This window comes from Homarus americanus, unplaced genomic scaffold, assembly GCF_018991925.1.
Source record: "Homarus americanus isolate GMGI-L3 unplaced genomic scaffold, GMGI_Hamer_2.0 scaffold34360, whole genome shotgun sequence".
Taxonomy (NCBI): Eukaryota; Metazoa; Arthropoda; class Malacostraca; order Decapoda; family Nephropidae; genus Homarus; species Homarus americanus.
The window spans coordinates 10,450,791-10,474,614 of NW_024739403.1; the positions used below are offsets into that span (position 1 = coordinate 10,450,791).

Genomic DNA, 23,824 nt, shown 5'->3' on the forward strand with positions numbered 1-23,824 from the left:
TTATTTGACATCAATGTGCACTAAAATCAAAGATCACACTTCATTTATTACAAGGATTACATTCTGCATTAAATCCCCTTTAAAATGAAACCTCGTGGAACAGAATTGGTGAATTTTTGGAGGTCCTATGATGTTTTGAATATGTGCAAATTTTAAACCTTTTTTCTCAAAACTTGGTTTTGGCACGATTGTTCTTGCATTAATGAACGCCTCATATACACGGTAGCATTATCGAAAATGGAATGCCATATTACTAGAAGACTGTTTGTGAGCTTTATTGGTATTTTGTAAGCATGTATCAAGCCTTCAACTTGATGTTATTATTTTACCTACCTTGTTGTATTAAATATATGACACTGTTGATATTACGTGTCTGATTATCATGGATAATTTAATATGACAATGTATTTTGGTGATCTGTCGGTGTAATATCTACAAGTCTGTCGAAGTAATCTGATGAAATGTCAATTTATAATTAGATGACATTATTATGCAAAATATTGTCTACATATTATGAATTATCATGAGTAAAGAGTAAAATGGGGTAGTGGATGTCTTTTTGTCTGGTATAATTAGCAGACTCAACCAGTATGATTTGGTTATAGAAACATTGTTCGCTATTAACCACATGTTCAGTTGGTGCAGGTTGAAATTTGCTTGACTCAGTGTGGCTGAGGATCTCAACTGTCCAAAACCCTTGGGAGGGTAGTCAACGCATGAGCTCTATGCGACCCTGTGTTTGGGAATCACTGCTCTAGGATATGGAAGAACAGTGGGATAATGAAAGTAATATTCTGTATAAATGTAATGGTCATTTTGTTTTTGCACTATGCCTACTGATATTAATTTTATATGTTTTAAGTGCCATTTATTATAAAAATTTCACTTTTTTCACAGGTTACCTTAAGTTGCTTAGGTTGTCTACAGGCTCTCTTCATCAAGTCCTCTGAAGCAAATTTGTTTCTTCTAATTTGTAGGGTCATTGATGGCCCTATTTCCTCCAGCTCCACACGTGGGATTCTTGTGCCAGATTTCTTCAGTAATATTCTAAGGTGCAAAATTAATGAATTAAATAAACTTACCCATCATACATAAACAGTTTCAAAGCATTTCAATGAGATTTAAAAAGGTGCATAAATAAAAAACTTCACAATGAAGTCAAGAAATTGCCAAGATGTAGGTATAACAAGAATAGATATGCTGTGTGCCCTACAAAAATTAAAGCTAAAGTAACAAAAATACATTATAATATGAGAAATGGCAAATTTCCTCTTCCACAGAAAACATTCCTAAGTCCAAGCTTTTGTATCATTATGAGTTTATGAACAAACCCATGGTTAGCATGTATATTTTCTACCACTTCAGCCCAGCTGTGGGATGGAACTCATTGAAATAGAAGGTAAAAGCAAAAAAATTCTGTCCATAACAAACCTAGTAAATTTTTTCATTAATTACAAAATTAAAGGGGCATTTAAGATATGGACACTAGATTTATTTAATCCATCCATCTAATTCATGAACCTTGAATGCAGTACACAGAAGTTAAAAAGAGCTAACTGGAACATATATTCTAAACTGATATGGAAATGATGCACAGAAATTATAAAGCTGTTATACCAAATTGTGATCTTAAGATCTTAATCCCACCCATCATTTGTACTGCTTTTCCGAACCGCCGTACATCCCAAATTCTATACAGGGGGTCCCCGACTTACAAACGGGGTTAAACTTGAAATTTACCTAATGACTAATTTTTTACTTTCATTAATTCTATTTTGTCATTCTAGTTCTTTTCTCTTAAATTAAGTGATTTTAGATGTATATAAGGACTTAGGTTATGATATAGTGAGATTTCAAACATTGTTCTGTACAGTAAGTACGGTATGCACGTAATTTGTGTTCCAACTTCCGTACAAATCCAACTTAAGTGTACGTCCTTAGGAACGGAACCCGTTCGTAACCCAGGGACCCCCTGTATGTCCAGTATGTATGTATGTATGTAATTCTGATTTATTTTCTATCAATGTATGCATGATCAAAATAATCACAGTACAGTACAGTGGACCCCCGATTAACAAACACGATTAGTTCCACAGAGTCGTTTGTAACCAAAAATTTCGTTAACTGAATCTATTATTTCAATGGGATATTGGGCAATTGGTTCCAACTCACAGAAAAAGTACATACAATGTAAAGCCAAAAAATGCATGACGTCAGAAACACTCCTAAAAAACCCTAAATCACCCTTAAATCACTATACAGTATTACCCCGCTATACGCTTTTTTTTTTTACACGTTTTCACGTTTACGCAGTACCCTGCCGAACACGGAATGCTCACTTTACGCGGTGCGTGTACTCTTTTACGTGGAGAGCGGCTGACGGTCCTCTCGCACCGCGCCATTTTTGGATTCAAACCTCCCGCCATGTTGGGTAAGCGGCGCGAGTAGGTTGCGCAGTGTATGTCTTTGTTGCATTATCGGTGATGTCATATGACGTATCGGACTGTGATTGGGCCAAGCATCCTTACCTCCCTCCCCCGCTAGCTGTGATTGGTTTAATGTAATATGACGTGCCCCGCCGAGGGAGCGTTCGAGCCCGTTGACCTACCAGCGTCAGTTACACCCCTCCCGGCTACACCACGTATATCGGTATCTATTGTTCCATAAGAATGGCTTCCACCGGACCACCACCACAAAGAAACCTTGCATTACCTGGACCCAGCCGCCCTAAGCCAAAGAAGATACGACGTTCCCTAAGCTACAAAATTAAATACAAGATCATCCAAGAGTTGGAGAAAGGAACAAGACAGGTTGATCTCGCGCGCCAGCATGGTGTTAACGAATCTACGATCCGGACGATCAAGAAGGATGCAGTCAAGATAAAGGAGCACATGAACATCACAAAGTCTACAGGTGCTTCTATGATCAAGTATTGCCACAACCAGGTGCTTCTCAAGACGGAGAAATTACTTGTGAGCTACTTGATTCGTCAGGCAAGACGGAACATGGCGGTGGACACGCGCTCAATTAAGGAGTACGTGAACTGTATGCTGCAGTGTCACGTAAGATGGGAATTGCTGAGCCCAAACCCTTCAATGCTTCTTCTTGGCGGTTGCAGAGGTTTAAGAAGAGGAACAAGATCACCAATATTAACATTGGTGGTGAAGAAGCTAGTGCTGACTGTGTTGTGGCTAGAGATTTTCCTCCATTTTTACGCGAGATTATGGAGGAAGGACAGTACACCGACGACCAGGTGTTTAACATGGACGAATCCGGTCTGTTTTACAAAAAGGTACCTTCCAAGACCTTCGTTGTGAAGAATGCCAGCAAGTGTCGGGGCCGGAAGTTGCAGAAGGAGAGCATCACCGTCCTGTTTACCACCAATGCCTCCGGTACTTATAAGCTCAAGTTATCGGTGATCCACACAGCCCACAAGCCGCACGCCTACAAGAACGTGGACATGACCAAGCTAAATGTCCACTGGCTAACCGGACGTAAGGCGTGGATGTTCGCTGCTCTGCCCGTCTCCTGGTTTGATGACTGTTTCGTTCCCGACGTGAAGAAATTCTGTGAGCAACAGAATGTTCCATTCAAGATTTTGTTGCTGCATGACAACGCACCAGGACACTCGCCCCTACTGTTGGATCGTCACCCCAACGTAAAGGTGGTCTTCCTCCCTCCCAACACTACGTCATTAATTCAGCCCATGGACCAAGAATTGATCTGCAATGTGAAAGCTGCATTCTCTGCAAAGAAGTTTAAGCTCCTGAACAACTATACCAACACCAAGGATGAGTTGCGTAACCTGGGTGACACCGATAGCAAGAGCGAAGAGGGCGAGGAACAACAGTTGGCAGAGCAAGAAGTACTTTTGAAACACTTTTCGAGAAAATTCAACGCCAAGAAAGCTGTGAACTTGTTGGTGGAGGCATGGGATCAGCTGTCTGTAGCAATGGTTCGTCACGCATGGAGACATGTGTTGCAAGGTATTCCAGGTGGGAGGCAGAGTCAATCTGTGACTGGTGAGGTTCAGACTGTTGCAATAGCAGTGGAGCTTGCCAGAGAAGCTGCGCAGTGTTACAGCTGCAGGCTTCTCCAAGACCACCAACGACGACATTATGGAGGTGATAAGGGATCCTGATGTGACTGCCGAAGAGAAGTTAGATGATGATGACGTCAGTGAAGAGGCAGGTGGTGCGTCATCCCAAGAAGAACGCAAGTTATCGCACATTAATGTAACGGGTGCCATCGAGTGTGTAGAGAATCTCAAGCTCCTCCTTTCCGACGACCCTGACGATAACCGGTATGAAGTCTTCACTACCCAGCTGTTGCAGACTATGGAGCCCTACATCAAGGTGTATCAATACAACATCAACACTAGCCGTCAACAAAGCATTACCGAGTTCTTCGCCTGCAACCCACCACAGCCAGCCCAAGCCAGTGAAAGTGATGGTGACTTTGAGGGATTTGTCAGGGAGGCACTGATAAGTGTGGATGACAGTGATGATGACTCACCTGAGGGCCAGTAGCCTGCCCTCTGCCTAGAACCAGCCTCCATTCCAGTACGCCGATCCATCTCTTCTACTAACATAAGTTTTAAACCTAACCTTGATTTTTTCTAACCTAACCTACAGCATATTATTCTCTTATTGATTGTTCTCTTCCATATTATGTGTGTGTGCATACCATCATAAAGTTAAGATGTTATTTTTACTAAAACGTAAATATTGTGTCGGGAAAAAGTGGAGTTTGGGGGTCGGCCCGGTATCTATTTCAATTAATCCCATATGTTATGTTGTTCACTTTACGCGGGCCTCTGTGGATTCAATTGACCGCGTAAAGCGAGGGTTGACTGTATATACTGTATATGTATATATACAAGTAAATCACTGTGGGTGCGCGTGATCCAGGTATATGCTGATAACCACAAGGAAAGAAGAAAACATGTGTTTTCTTCTTTCCTTGTGGTTATCAGCATATATATATAAATATAAATATATATATATATATATATATATATATATATATATATATATATATATATATATATATATATATATATATATATATATATATATATATATATATATATATATATATATTTCATGTAAATCCACAATGAAAACGTGGATAAGATAAATCTTGATAAAATCACACGGGAAAATGGAAACAACGGAGTACCTTAGCTTTCGTCTTTATTCAAGACATCTTCAGAGGCAACTGGATTACATGGACAGAGAGAGGCTTAAATATACAGGGTGACCTAAAAACATGAGGTCAGGTCATAATGATGACATCCACTAATCCCCACACCAACACACACGTAGAGGAGCTTAAGAGAAGGGTGGTGACGTGACTAGCCAGGTCAGGTCAGAAAAAAGGGACCCACAAAATAACTATCATACATCTAGATCAAAGGTTTTCAAAGCATTTTTAACCTTGGGCCACTGACAAATAAATTTATGTAACATATTATCAGTTTTGAACTGACCATCACTAAGGTTTATTGATTTTAATTCCTTAATCAAACTAGCTTCAACCAGAAGTCTTTCTGTGACACAAGATGATTTGAATACTTCTAAGCTTTTATCCCAAGCAATGGGGTGATTACTATTCCTAACATGAACGAACAAGGCACTGCTTTCAGATGCAGTTCTGATATTATACTTATGTTGTTTGATTCTGAGCTGCAGTGTTTTTCCTGTCTGACCTACATAATTACAATTACATTTGCTACATGGAATACAATAAACACTTCCATTTACATTCAAACTTGGGCTATTCCTAATTAACATATTGGTAATGGTTGAGTCATACTTGAAAACAACATTAATATTTAGAAGCTTGAGGGACCGAACTAACGGGACAAATTCATTACGATAGGGCAGAGTCAAAATATTCTTAAGTGTAGGAACTTGTCTGGTTTGAGAGGAATGAAAGGATTTTTTAGCCCTTTTAAAACAACGATCAACAAACACAGAAGGGTACCCAAGTTTCTGTGCAATAGAACGAATGTGTTTCAATTCATCGTCAATAAATTCAGAGTCACAAATACGCAGACATCTTAGGAACATAGCAGAAAAAACTGACATTTTGGTAGACTCAAGGTGATTGGATAAAAAGTGAATGAAACTGTCTACCTGTGTGGGCTTTCTATATACCTTAAATTTATAGTTTTGGCCATTTCTCATGATAAGCATATCAAGAAATGGAAGGGATTCATTTATTTCTCTTTCAATTTTGAATGTGATACTAGGGACAATATTATTAAGCTTGTCTAAAAATTCCAATGGGTCACTGTTTTTAGGCCAAAGACAAAGAACATCATCTACATATCTATACCATGGAGGAATAAAGTCCACTATATTACTACCCAATATATATATATATATATATATATATATATATATATATATATATATATATATATATATATATATATATATATATATATATATATATATATATATATATATATACACACACAGTAGTACCCCGATTTAGGCTGTCAATTGAACCCACAGGATACTTCGGAAAGTGAAAACCGTGTAAAGTAAACAACAGATCATATGGGATTAATTCCAATAGAGACTGGCCCGATCCCCAATCTCCACTTTTTCCGACACAATACCTATGTTGTAGTAAAAATAACATCTAAATTTTATGATGGTATGCTTACACAATCAATATTTAAGAGAAATACAGTCGCCAGGTTAATGTCCATTCAAATAATTTACATTTTTAGTAATAAATAATACCTCAGACTAAAGTTAGGATAATATAATTGACATTTCTGGATTCCTTGCAGGTCAGGGAATATTTTGAATGTAAACTTCATATATTTTGCACAAACGATAAAATATTTGCTTTGTGTAAACCAAATTATTACATTAGATCTAAAATTTGTATGTCTAATGAAAAATCCATGATGTTTATACAGTATTACCCCGCCTAACGCGGTTTCACTTAACGCGTTTTTTCATATACGCGGTGCCTCGCCAGAGCTGAACTTTCACTTAACACGGATTTTTTCCACATATACGCGGTGAGTGTCCGGCTCGAGACGCTATTTTTAGATTTGCCCCACCCGCCACCCTGCCTGACTGCCTGTTTTAGCTCATAAAATTCATACAAATTACCCGGCCAGAATATAATTTACATTGCTGGAATTCTTATAATTTGGTGATCATTTTGAATATAAACATCATATATTTTGCATTAGACATACAAATTTTAGATAAAATGTTTTCTCTAGTAAATATGTTATCTTTTGTGCAAAATATATGACATTTATATTCAAAATATTCCTGGTCTTACAAGGAATCCAGCAATGTCAATTATATTATCCTAACTTTAGTTTGAGGTATTATTTATTACTAAAAAGTTAAATATTCTGGTTTCCCCACACATCTCCTTGGGACGGTTGGTGGGGGGTGGGGGGGAGGGAGGGACCGACCGACCATCTGTTACCCCGTGAAGAATATTTTTTTTTATTAACTGAAGATATTTGTTTTAGCTCATAAAATTCATACAAATTACCCGGTCAGAATATAATTTACATTGCTGGAATTCTTATAATTTGATGATCATTTTGAATATAAACATCATATATTTTGCATTAGAAATACACATTTTAGATAAAATGTTTTCTCTAGTAAATATGTTATCTTTTGTGCAAAATATATGACATTTATATTCAAAATATTCCTGGTCTTACAAGGAATCCAGCAATGTCAATTATATTATCCTAACTTTAATCTGAGGTATTATTTAATACAAAATGTTAAAATTTATTTTTTTCACCCACTCTTTCTCTTGGTGGGAGGTGGGGGGGAGGGTTGGGACTGACCGCGCGGTTGGAAGAGGGGGGAGGCAAGGTGGGGTACTTTGATTGACAGATAGTGTCGTGAAGAATATTTTTTTTTTATTAACTGAAGATATTTGTTTTAGCTCATAAAATTCATACAAATTACCCGGCCAGAATATAATTCACATTGCTGGAATTCTTACAATTTGGTGATCATTTTGAATATAAACATCATATATTTTGCATTAGACATAAAATTTTTAGATAAAATGTTTAATCTGAGTAAGTATGTTATCTTTTGTGAAAAATATATGACATTTATATTCAAAATATTCCTGGTCTTACAAGGAATCCAGCAATGTCAATTATATTATCCTAACTTTAGTTTGAGGTATTATTTATTACTATACCTGGTTTTCCCCCAAAAATTTCTCAGAGAGGGAAGAGCCGGCAGTGTAGTGTGAGAAGAGGGGGAGGGAGTTGAGTCCATTATTTGAATGGACATTAACTTGGCGACTGTATTTCTCTATTTCTCTTAAGTATTAATTGTGTGCATGTACCATCATAAAATTAAGATGTTATTTTTACTACAACATAGTTATGTGTCTTCAAAAAGTGGAGTTTGGGGGTCGGGCTGGTTTCTATTGGAATTAATCCCATATGTTCTGTTATTCACTTAACGCGGATTTCACTTTACACGGGACCCTCTGGGTTCTATTGACCGCGTTAAGTGGGGTACAACTGTATACTGTAATATATTAAACACACTGTAATTATTTTCTTTAATTTATAAACTTGTTTTGCAACAAAGGAATGTTCTCCAGTAGTGTTTCATTAGGATTTGAGTAAAAAAATATTACGTACTTACTACATATATTTATTACACAAACATATTTATATATACGGTATATATATATATATATATATATATATATATACAGTATATATATATATATATATATATATATATATATATATATATATATATATATATATATAGTGGGGTATGCTATAACGAACGGATCCTACTACGAATATTCCTATAACGAACGGTTTTACCTATAAAACTGAGAATGCTATAACGAACGAAACTCCTACAACGAACATTATTTTATTTTTTTTTTTTTACTAATTTATTGTTTTTTTATTACAAGTATTAATGATATTGGTTATTTCAGGGGTTTAGATGCATATTTATGCACTTTTTTAAAATTTTTACAATTTTATATTATATTTTTCAGTGTTAAGTGGTTGTATTTGGGGGCCTGGAACAGATTAATCCTATAACGAACGAATGCTATAACGAACGAGGTTCTAGAACCAATTAGATTCGTTATAGCATACCCCACTGTATGTATGTGTGTATGTATATATATATATAATATATATATATATATATATATATATATATATATATATATATATACACACATACACAGTCATGCGCTGGTTAACGTCCGACTGAACAACGTCCGATCGCGTATACGTCCGTGCACACACACTCGATGATCCTCCCCATACTGGTCAGCTATTATGTGTTAAAGGAATATGCTTCCTTACTTAGGCTTTTCTAAGCATTTGCCTACAGGTGTAATGTTAACCTACATCTATTGAGGATAAAATCTTTCACCTACAAATTGACAATAACTCATTTGCTGTAATCAGACATATCTAGTTGCCTCAACAATTGCAACCCCAGTTGCAATTTCAAATTCTGTGTCATTACTAAGGAATAATGAAGTCTCTGGTGCACTCTAAGATTAAGAGAGAAAACGGAGGACTCAGGCATCCTGATGTGAGAGAAAACGGACTCGTATGATGGGGGACCAAATAAAAAAAAGCATAGCTACATGTTTTGTGGACTACAGTCAACCCTCTCTTTACGCAGTCCCACATTCCGCATTTCCATGTTTACGCTGTACCCTGCCGAAACCAGGATGCTCACATTCCGCGGTGCGTGTACCCCTTTACGCGGAGTGTGTCTGGCTCGACGCTATTTTTAGATTCGCCCCCCCCCGCCTCCGCCTGGGCAAGCCGCGCGGTAAGGTTGCGCAGTGCATGTCTGTTGCGTTATCAGTGACGTCATATGACGTATCAGACTGTGATTGGCCATGCATCCCTATCTCCCTCAGCTGCTAGCTGTAATTGGTTTAAAGTAATATGACGTGTCCACCTGAGGGAGGGAGGAAAGACGACGCTTGACCAAGCCGCGGCAGTTTCATCCCTCCAGGCCACACCGTGTAATCGTGCATCCGTTGTTCTGTAAAATGGCTTCCACCGGACCAAAGCCCCCAGAGACAAACCTTTCCTTGCCTGGACCCAGCCGCCCTAAGCCAAATAAGACACGACGTTCCTTAAGCTACGAGGTGAAGTACAAGATCATCCAAGAGTTGGAGAAAGGAACAAGACAGGTTGATTTGGCGCGCCAGCATGGTGTGAACGAATCTACGATCCGGACAATAAAGAAGGATGCAGCCAAAATAAAGGAGCACATGAACATCACAAAGTCTACAGGTGCTTCTATGATCAACTTTTTCCACAATCAGGTGCTTCTCAAGACGGAAAAATTACTTGTGAGCTACTTGGTGCGTCAGGCGCGACGGAACATGGCGGTGGACACGCGCTCTGTTAAGGAGTACGCACGTGAACTGTATGCTGCAGTGTCACGAAAGATGGGAATTACAGAGCCCAAACCCTTTAATGCTTCCTCTGGGTGGTTACAGAGGTTTAAGAAGAGGAACAAGATCACCAATATCAACATTGGTGAAGAAGCTAGTGCTGACCGTGCTGCGGCTAGGGAATTTCCTCTGTTTTTACGTGAGATTATGTAGGAAGGACAGGACACCGACGACCAGGTGTTTAACATGGACGAATCTGGTCATTTTTGGAAAAAGCTACCTTCCAAGACCTTCGTTGTGAAGAATGCCAGCAAGTGTCGGGGCCGGAAGTTGCAGAAGGAGCGCATCACCGTCCTGTTTGCCACCAATGCCTCCGGTTCCTGTAAGCTCAAGTTATCGGTGATCCACACAGCACGCAAGCCACACGCCAACAAGAGCATGGACATGACTAAGCTAAATGTCCACTGGCTGACCGCACGTAAGGCATGGATGTTCTCTACACTGTCCCTCTCCTGGTTTGATGACTGTTTCGTTCCCGATGTGAAGAAATTCTGTGAGCAACAGAATGTGCCATTCAAGATTTTGTTGCTGCTGGACAACGCACCAGGACACTCGCCCCTACTGTTAGATCGTCACCCCAACGTAAAAGTTGTCTTCCTTCCTCCCAACACTACGTCTATATTACAGCCCATGGACCAAGAGTTAATCTGTAATGTAAAAGCTGCATTCTCTACGAAAAAATTCAAGCTCCTGAACGACGACACCAACACCAGGGAAGAGTTGCATAACCTGAGTGACACCACCACCGATAGCAAGAGCGAAGAAGATGAGGATCAACAGTTGGCACAGCAAGAAATACTGTTCAAACAATTCTGGAGAGTATTTAACATCAAGAAAGCTGTGGACTTCTTGGTGGAGGCATGGGATCAGCTGTCTGTAGCAATGGTTCGTCACGCATGGAGACATGTGTTGCATGGAATACCAGGTGAGAGGAGGAGTCAATCTGTGACTGGTGAGGTTCAGACTGTTGCAGTAGCAGTGGACCTTGCCAGAGAAGCTGCGCAGACTGTTACAGTTCCAGGCTTCTCCGAGACCACCAACGACGACATCATGAAGGTGATAATGGAACCTGATGTGACTACCGAGGAGATGGTACATGATGATGACGACGTCAGTGAAGAGGCAGGTGGTGCGTCATCCCAAGAAGAACAACACTTATCCCATAGTAATGTTAGGGGTGCCATCAAGTGTATCGAGAAAGCCAAGCTCCTCCTTTCCGACGACCCTGACGCAAACAGGTATGAAATCTTCACTACCCAGCTGTTGCAGACTATGGAGCCCTACATCAAGGTGTATCACGACAACATCAACACCAGCCGTCAGCAAAGCATAACAGATTTCTTCGCCCGCAACCCACCACAGCCAGCCCAAGGCAGTGATAGTGACAGTGAAGATGACTTTGAGGGATTTGTCAGGGAAGCCCTGACAACTGTAAGTGACAGTGATGGTGATGCACCTAGTAATGGTGATTCACCTGAGGGCCAGTAGCCTGCCCTCTGTCTCGGAATCAGCCTCCATCCCCAGACGCCGACCCATTTCTTCTACTAACGTAAGTGTTCCACCTAACTTTTAGTTTTCCTAACCTAACCTTTATTTTTCCTATGTTCACCTTTATTTTTCCTAACCTAACCTCTTCTATATTACTTGTTTTTTCATAACATAAAGTTAAGATAAATTTTTTACTACAACATAGTTGTGTGTCGTCAAAAAGTGGAGTTTGGGGGTCGGCCCGGACTCTAATTCAATTAATCCCATATGTTATGTTATTCACTTTACGCGTTCCTCACTTTCCGCGGGACCCTGCGGGTTTCATTAACCGCGTAAAGTGAGGTATGTATGTATGTATGTATGTATGTGTGTATATATATATATATATATATATATATATATATATATATATATATATATATATATATATATATATATATATATATATATATATATATATATATATATATATATATACACATATATACATACATACAGTGATCCCTCCGTTAACGAGCGCCTCGGTTAACGAGATTTCGGTTAACGAATTACCTTCCATAAGATTCTTAACTTCGGTTAACGAGCATTCCCTCGATTAACGAATTCCTTACGAGCAGCCCTCATCATGTTTTCGCTTGCACATCAGTTGTCGTATTAGTCCGCCAATACAGTAATCGGTTCTAGGGCTTAAATTCCTTACCATTTTAGTAAATATCTAGAAGGTTGTACTATTCAATCATTTTAAAAGTTTAATATTAAATTTTTTAGTCATTTTAACACTTATTGAACATAATTGAAGTACAGGAAACTAGTTTTATGTGCGCCAAACAGCATGTCAACACACCAAACAGGAGTCAGTCTCTGTCTTTTCAGTGGAGGTAACATCTTGCTTCACACTCACTTCAACATAAATGCGTTTTTTCTGTGTTTTCAGTCAAATTATTGATCATTTTGAAATTTATTTTACATATTGATGATATATAGAGGAGTGCAGTGTTAATTTAAAGAAAATATTCTTTATTTACAGCAATTGAACTTAAAATAACACGTGTTGAAATTGTTTTTGAATCCAGCATGGGTCCCAAGAAATCTAGAAAAGCAATTTCAATTCAGATGAAACAGGAAATAATTAGAAAACATGAAGAAGGCATTAGAACAAATGTGCTAAGCAAAGAATATGACATGTCGACATCTACCGTATCGACAATTCTTGCACAGAAAGACAAATTCAAGGAAGTGAAAGTGAGAGACAAGTCTACCAGAGTGTTCAAAGGTAGATCCCTAATAGCAGAAACAGTGAGGTTACTTCTCATCTGGATTAAGGAAAAACAGATGAAAGGTGATTCAGTTTCTACTGAATTTATTTGTGAAAGAGCCAGGGAAATATACAAACATTTAAAGGTAAATTAACCTGGTTCTTCAGGTACAGACTTTGAAGATTTTAGAGCCAGCAAGGGCTGGTTAAAAAAATTTAAGAAAAGAAGTGACATATTTAGTGTTAGGCATGGTGAGGTTGCCAGTGCTGATAAGGAAGGGGCAGCAAAGTTTTTAGTGGAATTTAAAGAACTGGTGGATACAGAAAATTATCTTCCACATCAAGTGTTTAATGTGGACGAAACTGGGCTGTTCTGGAAAAAGATGCCCAAAAGAACACTCATCACCAGAGATGAAGCCTCTTTACCTGGGCATAAACCCATGAAAGACCATTTCACTCTCTTGCTTGGTGCCAATGCTTCAGGGGATTTCCGACTGAAGCCTATGCTTGTCTACCACTCTGAGAACCCCAGGGTGTTCAAGCAACAAAAAGTGGTAAGAGGGCGGCTTGAAGTTTATTGGAAATCCAACTATAACGCATGGGTAACAAGACAGCTCTTTAATGAATGGGCTGTTGAAGTGTTTTGCCCTTCTGTGAAGAGCTACCTAACCACCAATAAACTCCCTTTAAAGGCTCTTCTCCTCATGGATAATGCCCCTGGTCATGACCCTCAACTTGCCAGAACTTTGGAGTCTCAATTTGACTTTGTCAAAGTGTTGTTTTTGCCTCCCAACACTACATCAATCATACAGCCAATGGACCAGAATGTGATCAGCAACTTTAAGAAGCTGTACATGAAAATTTTCAGGAGGTGTCATCAGGCAACTTCCACTGATCCTGAACTAACACTGGCACAATTCTGTAAGACACAGTTTAACATCCTGGAGACTGTAAAACTGATTGTGTCTTCATGGCAAGAAGTCTCCACTAGAACCCTCAATTCTTCATGAAAAGCACTGTGGCCATCAGTAGTCCATGATTTTGAGGGATTTCAGGATGAAACAGAGTTGCACCAGGAGATTGTGTCCATTGGTCAGTCATTTGGCCTTGAAATGGAGGAGGAGGATGTAGAAGGGCTTGTGATGTCTCATGAACAGGAACTTCCTCCTGAAGACTTGCAGCAACTGGATGAGATGTTAAGAGGCTGATAGTGGTGAGGAGGAAACGGAAAGTGATGACCATATGTCAACTTCAGAGTTGAAAGATGTTGTTCACCACTGAAGGAAGTTCAGGAAACTGGCTTCAAGGCACCCAGATGTGGAAAAGTCTGAACTAGCTTTGTGTCATGTTGAGGACACAGTGGTCTCCTTCTTCAAACATCAGTTAATGATGAGGAGGAGAGATGCCCCACAAACAAAAATTGACAGTTTCTTTAGTAAAAGGCAGCGGGAACAAGATGCTAGCCCTCAGCCTTCCACTTCATGAAGGAGAGAGGATGTTATTGGTGGAGAATCTGTCAGTCCAGAGGTTCCTGACATTTTCATGGAAGGTGACTCACCTTCCAAGAAGCAGTAAAATGCTTCTCCTCCACCTCCACTTCCTTCTCTTCTCCCTTCTCCTCCACCCTCATTCTAATTCCCATCATCATCCAGGAGCCTTCTACATACACACCTCAAAGTAAGTGTACCTTTCTACCTTTTTTGTTGAATTTAGGCAGTTTTCGGTGAGCTGGAACCAATTACCCAAAACCCATTGAAACAATGGTTTCGGTTAACGAGCAACCTTCTAGAACGGATTGTGCTCGTTAACCGAGGGACCACTGTATGCTCATAACCACAAGGAAAGAAGAAAACACGAAGTTCCCTTATATATATATATATATGTAATATTCAGAAATTTCAAACGCCGCGCCATTGGCGATGCTGAGTTCAAGGTCGTCTGAGGGAAGACCGCGCTCCCGCTACGTGCGAGAGTTTGTGGAACCTATGTGTTAGGTTAGGAAGCATGGTTCACGGGTATTGGTGGACCCAGTAACATCTCAATAATAGTGACAATATTTTTGTGTGTAGTTAATACCATTTATCAGTTACTGATATTATCTTGACGTGTGTAGTAATAGTTCCTAAATGATTTTGATAGTATTGTTCTTTAATGTTTGTGTCACTAAGTGGAACCAGAGTGATACTGTGATTTAATTCCTTTAATGTATCTAATTTTTCTTTATAATTCCGATCTCAGGTATAACCTTTCGTTCCCCAGAGTAGTGGTTATGTAATAGGCCCCTGTCTCATCAACAGAACATATTATATAAATGGGTCAATACATCTGAGATTATATTCAGATTCACCCCTTGTAACTTTCCGCTGTCTATGAGTAAGACATGAGTTGGACACGTGAGCGGGCAACTCGCCCAAGAGGGCGAGACCCATAGCTCAGCATTTCTGTAAACCCGCACTGCGAGGTCGTCACAGTCAGTCGCTCACATCAACTTATATCGTAAGGACGTGACCTAACGTTTATAATACATAAACGCCGTCCCCTTCTCATTCACTCCTAGATAGTGAGACTTATGGTCGATCTACACTCAGGAATTATATACAACCTTTTATAATAAAACAAAGGAACTACCGTTTGGGTTTCGTTACCTAAAACCCAAATAGAAATATATGTGAACGGACTGGTTAATTGGACAAGCAGCCGATTCATATAGGTGGCAAGCGGTGTGTACGGATTCTTCAAACTGGTAGTCGTATCATCCGTCTGTGTTTTGTGAAAAACAAGAAAACACACAGCAGTGACGCGTTACATAATCCGAGTGGTTAAAACTATATCCCGGATTGAGACGATATTTAGTGAGTGCTCCTTATCTCTGTCACATACAAATACGTGCAGAATTCGTAATATACATATATTACTGCCTGTTGGTACATATCCAGATTGAGCCGGTTGAAATAGACTCCACTCAGCATTTCCTAGACATTACAGTGTTGCAGTGTTGAAGAAAAGTTTCATAACCTGGACTAACAATTGGTATTTCACGAGCAGCTGAACAGTATTGTTGTGTTGTCAGCGCGAATTACGAAGTTCCGGTGTCATCATACATATCTCCATACATACGTGGACTGTGAAGACTTGGCACACGGCAGTTTCGCTCGCGACCCAGCAACGACCAGAGTGATAACCAATCATCAGCAGTTTCTGATCGCCGGTGGAGAAACTCCCCTAGTAGAAGTGGACCCGTCTCTCACCAAGGCAGAAGCGTCTTATCGTTGCCAAGGAAACCAGGAGCAGCGCGCGCATCACTAAGAAGAGGCTACACTCCACCCACCACTCGACTCAGAGCTCAGCTTGAAGGATCACATTTTCTATACATACGTAATCCCTGTATAAATAGGTATTTAAATTACATAATTCTACACACAGGAACACGTTCGAGAGATATCTTCACACCGATAGGTTTGTTGGATAGGATTATTTCAATGATAAAGTGTCGAATGTAGGATTAATGTATTGAAATCCTATAATTTACAGTGGTTCATAAGTGTCTGTCTTCTTATTGATAGTTTAATAATTAACTACAATTCATATTCATTTGTCTTGTAAATGAGAGGCAAGTGATCTGCTTACTGTTAAGTATTCATTGACCCAAAGGGGACTAATAGATCATTTCTAAGTTTCCCATGTCTAATGTAGATGAAATTGAACGCCTAGCGCAACTGTATGCTTATAACCAACTCGTCGATGATCAAGCCCAGACTGACATTGATTTTGAGTCGGGAACACAGTTAAATGAGTCGGTAGGAAGTAGTGAGAAAGTAATTGACGAATCATTTGACGACTTAAACCGTCGTACCCTACGGTATGGTAATCACTATAGTATCTCACCTAAGTATACAAAAGCAGTTACCCCTGTTACAGGTGATAGTGTGTCTGTTGCTAAATCGGTAACAACCTTATTAACCCAGCCTTCTGTTAGGAGTAAGAATACTAACTTGCTTAATACTAACACTACAATGGCATCCTCTAACCCTCACACCAGTACTACTACCACACCTAAAGCTCATAATGTTATTAATATCATGCAGCGCAGCGACTATGTTCGAAATTTCACGGGACAAGATGATTATAGGGTCGCACATTTTATTCGTGCATGTGAAGATAGCATGCGCACTAGTCACATAACGACTGACGAAGAAAAGAAAGCATATGTACGTTCCCATATAACGCAGGGTTCCTATGCTGGCAGTCGTTTGAATGCGTTTGGTTTGCAAAGCCCTGACTATGAAAAGTTTAAGCGAACGTTAATTGGAATCTTTGGGGGTAGGTCACAGCTGGGCCAGCTGCAATGGATATTCAGATGGTTGGATCGCTGTACTCCAGGTATACGCAATGAAACGCCTGTCAACGCTGTTGACATTGCAGGCGAGGTTCGCCAGGATATGCAAGGGACCTTCCGGTCCTCAGACTGGTACAACGCAAATGGTGATATGCCACCGGAAAATGTGGAGACATTGTTAGAACTAATAAGTTTTCTCCTTTCTGTCCGTCGTCCCTTATATAGCCGGGCACAGGAAGTACAGTATGAACCACCCTTGGATATGGTGGAATACGCAAACAAGCTCTGTCCCCAGGCTACGGGCCCCTTACTGGCGCAGCCCTCAGTGACATCACTACCGCCCCAGCTGTCTCAGATGGTGTAGATACCTCACTCCCAGACTCCATATACGACACAGCTCGCTCCGATTGCTCCACCCCGCCTGACATATAAACAGAAAACATCGTTACGATGCGCACATTGTAATAAACGTGGCCATGTAATGGAAGATTGTTTTCAGCTCCGAGGTAATAGTGCAAATAAGGCCACACCCGGTGCAAAGCCATTCTCAAGGTCAAACACGGAGGGAGCCAAACCAGCACCTCCTCTGACCCAGAAAGCGCGCAAATGGTGCGCTCTTCACAAATCGACATCTCATAGTTCACATGAGTGCGATATACTAATAAAGGCTAGGGGAGTGGACCCAAGTGAAACGGAGGAGTCGTATAGACGCAAGCAGAAACGTCCCCAGGACAAGTCATCGGGGGGAGACCAACGCACACCACAACAAGGAGAGGGATAGATAGGGTAATTCCCACCCCTCCTCACAGCACTTCTATAGCGGCCTCGTTAGTAGCGGCGCTTAGCAAAGTGGAAGTGTTGTCAGTGCCGGTGAGAGTGGATAATACCAGATTGGCTCTTGATATAGACACAGGTGCTTGCGCTAATGTATTGGCCTTGACATCATATCAAGAGTTACAACGTAAATTCCCTCACCGCAAATTCAAATGGAGGCCTAGTAACGCTGAGCTCGAAGGAGTTTCAGGTACTCAGCTGAGCATCAAAGGAATGGTGACGTTACCACTCAGATTCTCAAGATGTGGTTCTCCCTTCTACGTGGACTTCTATATAGTCCAGCAGTATAATTTGCCAGCTGACGGGTTACTTGGTCTACCAACTCTTCGAAAGAACATGATAGATGTTCATCCACATAATAATAGTGTTAAGTTTAAAGGTGTTTCCTACACAGCAATGAGTCATTCTGAACCTATGCTCACTGCTAGGACGAAAGTGTTGTCTACCAATCCTATTAAGAGGAAGGCGGAACATGCGTCAGAGATACCTCGTGACCTCAACCACACACTTTCCCAGCGTGATTACAGCAGCAAGAGTTGGACGATCGTACCAGCAGTGTTGAAGAGTACTCTCCATTACCAAAATGAGGAAATCACCAAACCAACTGTCGAATTACCCAACGTGTACACGGGCACAGATGTTGTGTGTCTCCCGGAAACATGCAAGGTAAAAGGGCTGTCATGTGAATCTACCCTGAGCACCATTCGCCCTCGTGGTTTGACCGACGTACTGATTCTAAATCGAACAGGCGTTCAACGAATCTTAAAGAAAGGATGTTATTTGTGTGATTTTCTAGTATATCACAACAATGTCGAAGTGCAACCTACTAAATTCCCAATTCGAGGTATTGTTGTGAATTGCCAACAGGCTCGACTGGCCAGGATAGATCAAACAGCGCCACTTGTTAAGGTGATCGATCATCCTCAGGGCAAGACAAGCCTTTTAGAGCTGCTTGCCGACTATAGACATATAATAGCCTTGCCAGGGGAAACGCTAGGTCAGACAGATTTAACATCCCATCATATAACGTTAAAGGAGGGAACCAACCCTATTTATGTACCAGCTTATAGACTACCTCATAGCCAGCGCGCTATAGTGCAAGATATGATACAGGGTATGTTAGATGAGAATGTCATTAGACACTCAAATTCCCCCTTTAATAGCCCATTATTCCTCGTCCTGAAAAAGGATGGTGGATGGCGCCCTGTTATAGATTTCAGGCGCGTAAATGATCAAACAATCCCTGATAGGTACCCTATGCCTATCTAGAGCGACATATTGCAATCCTTAGGCAAGGATAATGCGTTATTTAGCAACTTAGATTACATTTTAGTGGGTATTGGCAAATACCACTCGATGAGAAATCACGAGAAATCACGGCATTTACCACGCCCCTGGGCCACTTTGAGTTTCTACGAATGCCATTTGGTCTCAGAAATGCCCCACTAACATTACAAAGAATGATCAACACCCTGTTTGCCGGACTAATTGGTAACACAGTCTGCGCTTATTTGGATGATCTAATAGTAGTCAGTAAGGACGTTGATTCCCATCTGATTAAACTGCGTGAAGTTTTGGCCAAACTTTCCACAGCAGGACTCAAAATAAAACACTCGAAGTGCGAGTTTTTAAAATCCAGAATCCATTTCCTTGGTCACGTAGTTGACGGTGAGGGCATACATACAGTTAATGATAAAGTCAAAGCTGTATCTCAGTTCCCGCGTCCTACCTCAAATGATCATGTGCGTAGCTTTCTCGGATTATCTGGTTATTATCGTTCCTTTATCAAGGACTATGCAACATTAACATCACCCCTAACGAGGTTGCTCAAAAAAGATGCAATGTTTATATGGGATGCTAAACACGAAGAAAGTTTTACGGCATTGAAGACAGCGCAAACCAATGCCCCGGTTCTAGCATTCCCAGACTACACTCAACCTTTCACTCTCTGTACTGACGCTTCCGGAATTGAAGTCGGAGCGGTGCTCATGCAAGAGGATACGCGTAGGAAGTTTAGAGTGATAGCATTTGCAAGTCGCAAACTAATCGATGCTGAAACACGTTATTCGGTGACGCATTTAGAAACGTCAGCCGTTGTGTGGGCACTTAAGAAGTTCAAAGACATTATCTTTGGCTACAAGATAACTGTTTTTACTGATCATGCGGCAGTCACCGAACTGTTCCATGGCAGAAACTTATCAGGCAGATTAGCACACTGGTATCTGACAATTCAAGAGTTTGACCCCGAATTTAGGTATTTCCCTGGGAGGACGAATGTTGTCGCCGACGCTCTGTCAAGAAATATAGCACCAGTAATGCCTGTATCAACATTCACTCTTTCGCAACTGGAAGATGAGCAACGACGCGACCCATATTGGTCAGCTGTTACTTTTGCTCTTGAATCGGGTGAGGATGTTAAATTCCCCAAGTTATTTCTTCCCTTAAGTCAGTTTGAATTACGACATAACATACTCAATAGGACGAGAAAATCTCCTGAGGGTAATGTGTCTCAAATAGTCGTACCTGACACGTTGCGCAAAGCAGTAATGACATTGTTCCACAAGCAGGTCACCAAGGTCGTGATAAATGCTTAGCGGATTTACGAAAGTAGTATTTCTGGAACACTATGAAGAAAGACATAGAATTACACATAGCTAATTGTTTGGCATGTGCTCAACATAAAAGATCAACAGGATCACCTGCCCCGATTCTACAATATCCTACACCAGACCGTCTGTTTGACACAGTCGCTATTGACTTGTTACAACTCCCAATGAGTCATCAGGGATCAGGATACGTCTTAGTGTGTGTGGATCATTTTTCCAGGTTCGTGGTCTTGGTCCCACTAAAAAGCAAAACGGCCGAAGCAGTAGCCTATGCATTAGTGATGAATCTCATATGTCCATATACTACGCCTAAAGTTCTACTCTCTGACAATGGAACAGAGTTCAAGAATGAGCTAATAGAGCATATATGTGCACAATATGGAATTAAACATACTTTTGTGACAGCTTATCATCCACAGGCTAATGGCCTTGTTGAAAGAACCAATCGTAAAATCCTAGAAATACTGCGTCCAATTGTCAGTGGTTTTCAATACGCATGGGAGGATTGGTTACCGCAGGTTGCAGCGTCGATAAATGGGTCAGTTAATAGCTCTACGGGCAAAACACGCGCCTACATTGTCTATGGTACAGATAAACGTCTGCCTTGCGACATGCTTACAGATGCGCCATACCCGGTATATAATACGGATGATTTTGCGGCAAAACAAATTCATGTCTTTACAGAAATTCATAACCAAGTACGATCACAGCTAGCGGCGTCACGCGCTGAAATGATCATCAAGCAACATAAACATGCTAAACCTGTCGCATTAAACGTTGAGGACGCTGTTATGTTAAGAGAACCTGAAAGGAACTCCAAACTTTCGGCGAAATTTTCTGGTCCTTTCCGCATAATCTCAAAAGAAGCAGGCAACAAATTCAAAATATGGAAGCCTAATGCACAGATCGCAGATGTCGTGCACGCGGATCGTCTGAAGAAGACCCAGATAATTGTACCTCCAGTTGATGACGTGATTGATACATCCTTACAGACTGTTCAGAAGCAAAATGTTCCAAATGACTATTGTATGAAACTATGTTCTGCGAGTAGAAGTTAACTTGTACTTTAGCGTCAGATGGAAAACGTCGACAGCCAACTACAATCAGCATTGGACATCCTTCATGGTCTCAGCACAGCTTCGATGAATTCGACAATAGTTTCACGAACGTTGTCGTTCAGGCTGTATCTCAACAGAATCGTGTTATTTCTCAAACCTTTCATGCGATTACTGCTCTAGAATCAAAGGTTAATGCATTGTTACTAGGTTACAGAAAGCAATCCCGACGTTAGAATGGCTCCTTTACTTCACAGAATATTTGCATGCTGCTGAAATTTCAGTTCATAAAATTGTAACCTCTAAAAATGAACTAATAGACAGCATTGTAGATGCCGGGATAGGACGTGTGGACGCGAAACTTGTGCCCGTGCAGACGCTTCTTGAAGCTTTAAAAATAGCCAAATTGCAGTATCATTTAACTCCTATTTTCAATGACAATGAGGTTCAATATTATTACCCGCTGTTGGAGTCAACCCTCACGCACAATGCAATTCTGATCCACATTCCTATGCGAGGGCAACATGAGTTTAATGCATGGCATTTAGAACCCTTCCCCTGGTTTGTGAACGACACACTGTATACCCTAGATGGGCCTAAAGAACTTTTCTTAGTCGATGAAGAATATTCGTTGCTATCAATGGAGGATTCTGAGGTACTGTCACGGTGTAAGTCATCTTATCTACACCTACACGTATGTCCAGCCTACATGTTTGCATTTATTCCTGCTGCAGAGGGAACATGTGAATTGGCAGTCATACAACCAAATGTACGCACAGCGTTAGCACAATGCAGTTATAGGCCAGTTAGTCTAAAGACTGTGTTCCACGCTCACCTTCACAATTTGCAGTATTTGTTCTTTCCAAATCTCACTACTGTACTTTTAAAATGCCAAAATGGTGTTAAGCAGCTAGTTGTGAAAGGGCATTACAAGGCTCCGGATTACTGTGAAATCACTTGTAGTACATTACGGACCTTGCCTACTCATCAGCATTTTGCGTTAAATCGAAAACTCAAGTCTGCTTTAATTCAACTTCCTGTAATGAATTTCACTATCAAGGACATTCAAATAGTATCAGAGAAATTAAAAGTTTTAGCCTTCTTGAACGAGACACATTTTGCTGATTTGGAAAATAAATTGCCATTTTACTTATCACGGGAATTTGCACTACCAAGTCTTACGATTCCCTCTATTTTGTTAATTCTGGCAATTATGTTCCTGTTCTGTTATTACAGGGCAGTATCATCCAAATTCAACATTATTCATAACATACTAACCCATACGACACTAAAGTCTAGGTCCCCTGTAGTAGCGAATACCCCTACATTAATATCCCCAGCTTAGTGTCTACATATCTGTTTATAACATGGTTAGGGTTGTCTAGAATGTACTGTACTCTGTGAGTTATTTAGGCCTCACGGAGCTCGGCTGGTAGGTGACCAAGCGATGTAATGGGCCCCTGTCTCATCAACAGAACATATTATATAAATGGGTCAATACATCTGAGATTATATTCAGATTCACCCCCTGTAACTTTCCGCTGTCTATGAGTAAGACATGAGTTGGACACGTGAGCGGGCAACTCGCCCAAGAGGGCGAGACCCATAGCTCAGCATTTCTGTAAACCCGCACTGCGAGGTCGTCACAGTCAGTCGCTCACATCAACTTATATTGTAAGGACGTGACCTAACGTTTATAATACATAAACGCCGTCCCCTTCTCATTCACTCCTAGACAGTGAGACTTACGGTTGATCTACACTCA

At 40.5% G+C, this 23,824-nt stretch overlaps 1 protein-coding gene across 1 annotated transcript in view; it reads right to left on the reverse strand.

Moving 5' to 3' along the window:
• The window catches only part of LOC121874645 (ribosome production factor 2 homolog), a 109,703-nt gene that overhangs the window by 27,518 nt on the left and 58,361 nt on the right, over nt 1-23,824 (reverse strand). Inside the window, exon 4 of the mRNA XM_042378875.1 lies at nt 903-1,047. Within this exon, the coding sequence (XP_042234809.1) occupies nt 903-1,047 (145 nt within the window). The remainder of the gene's footprint in view (nt 1-902; nt 1,048-23,824) is intronic.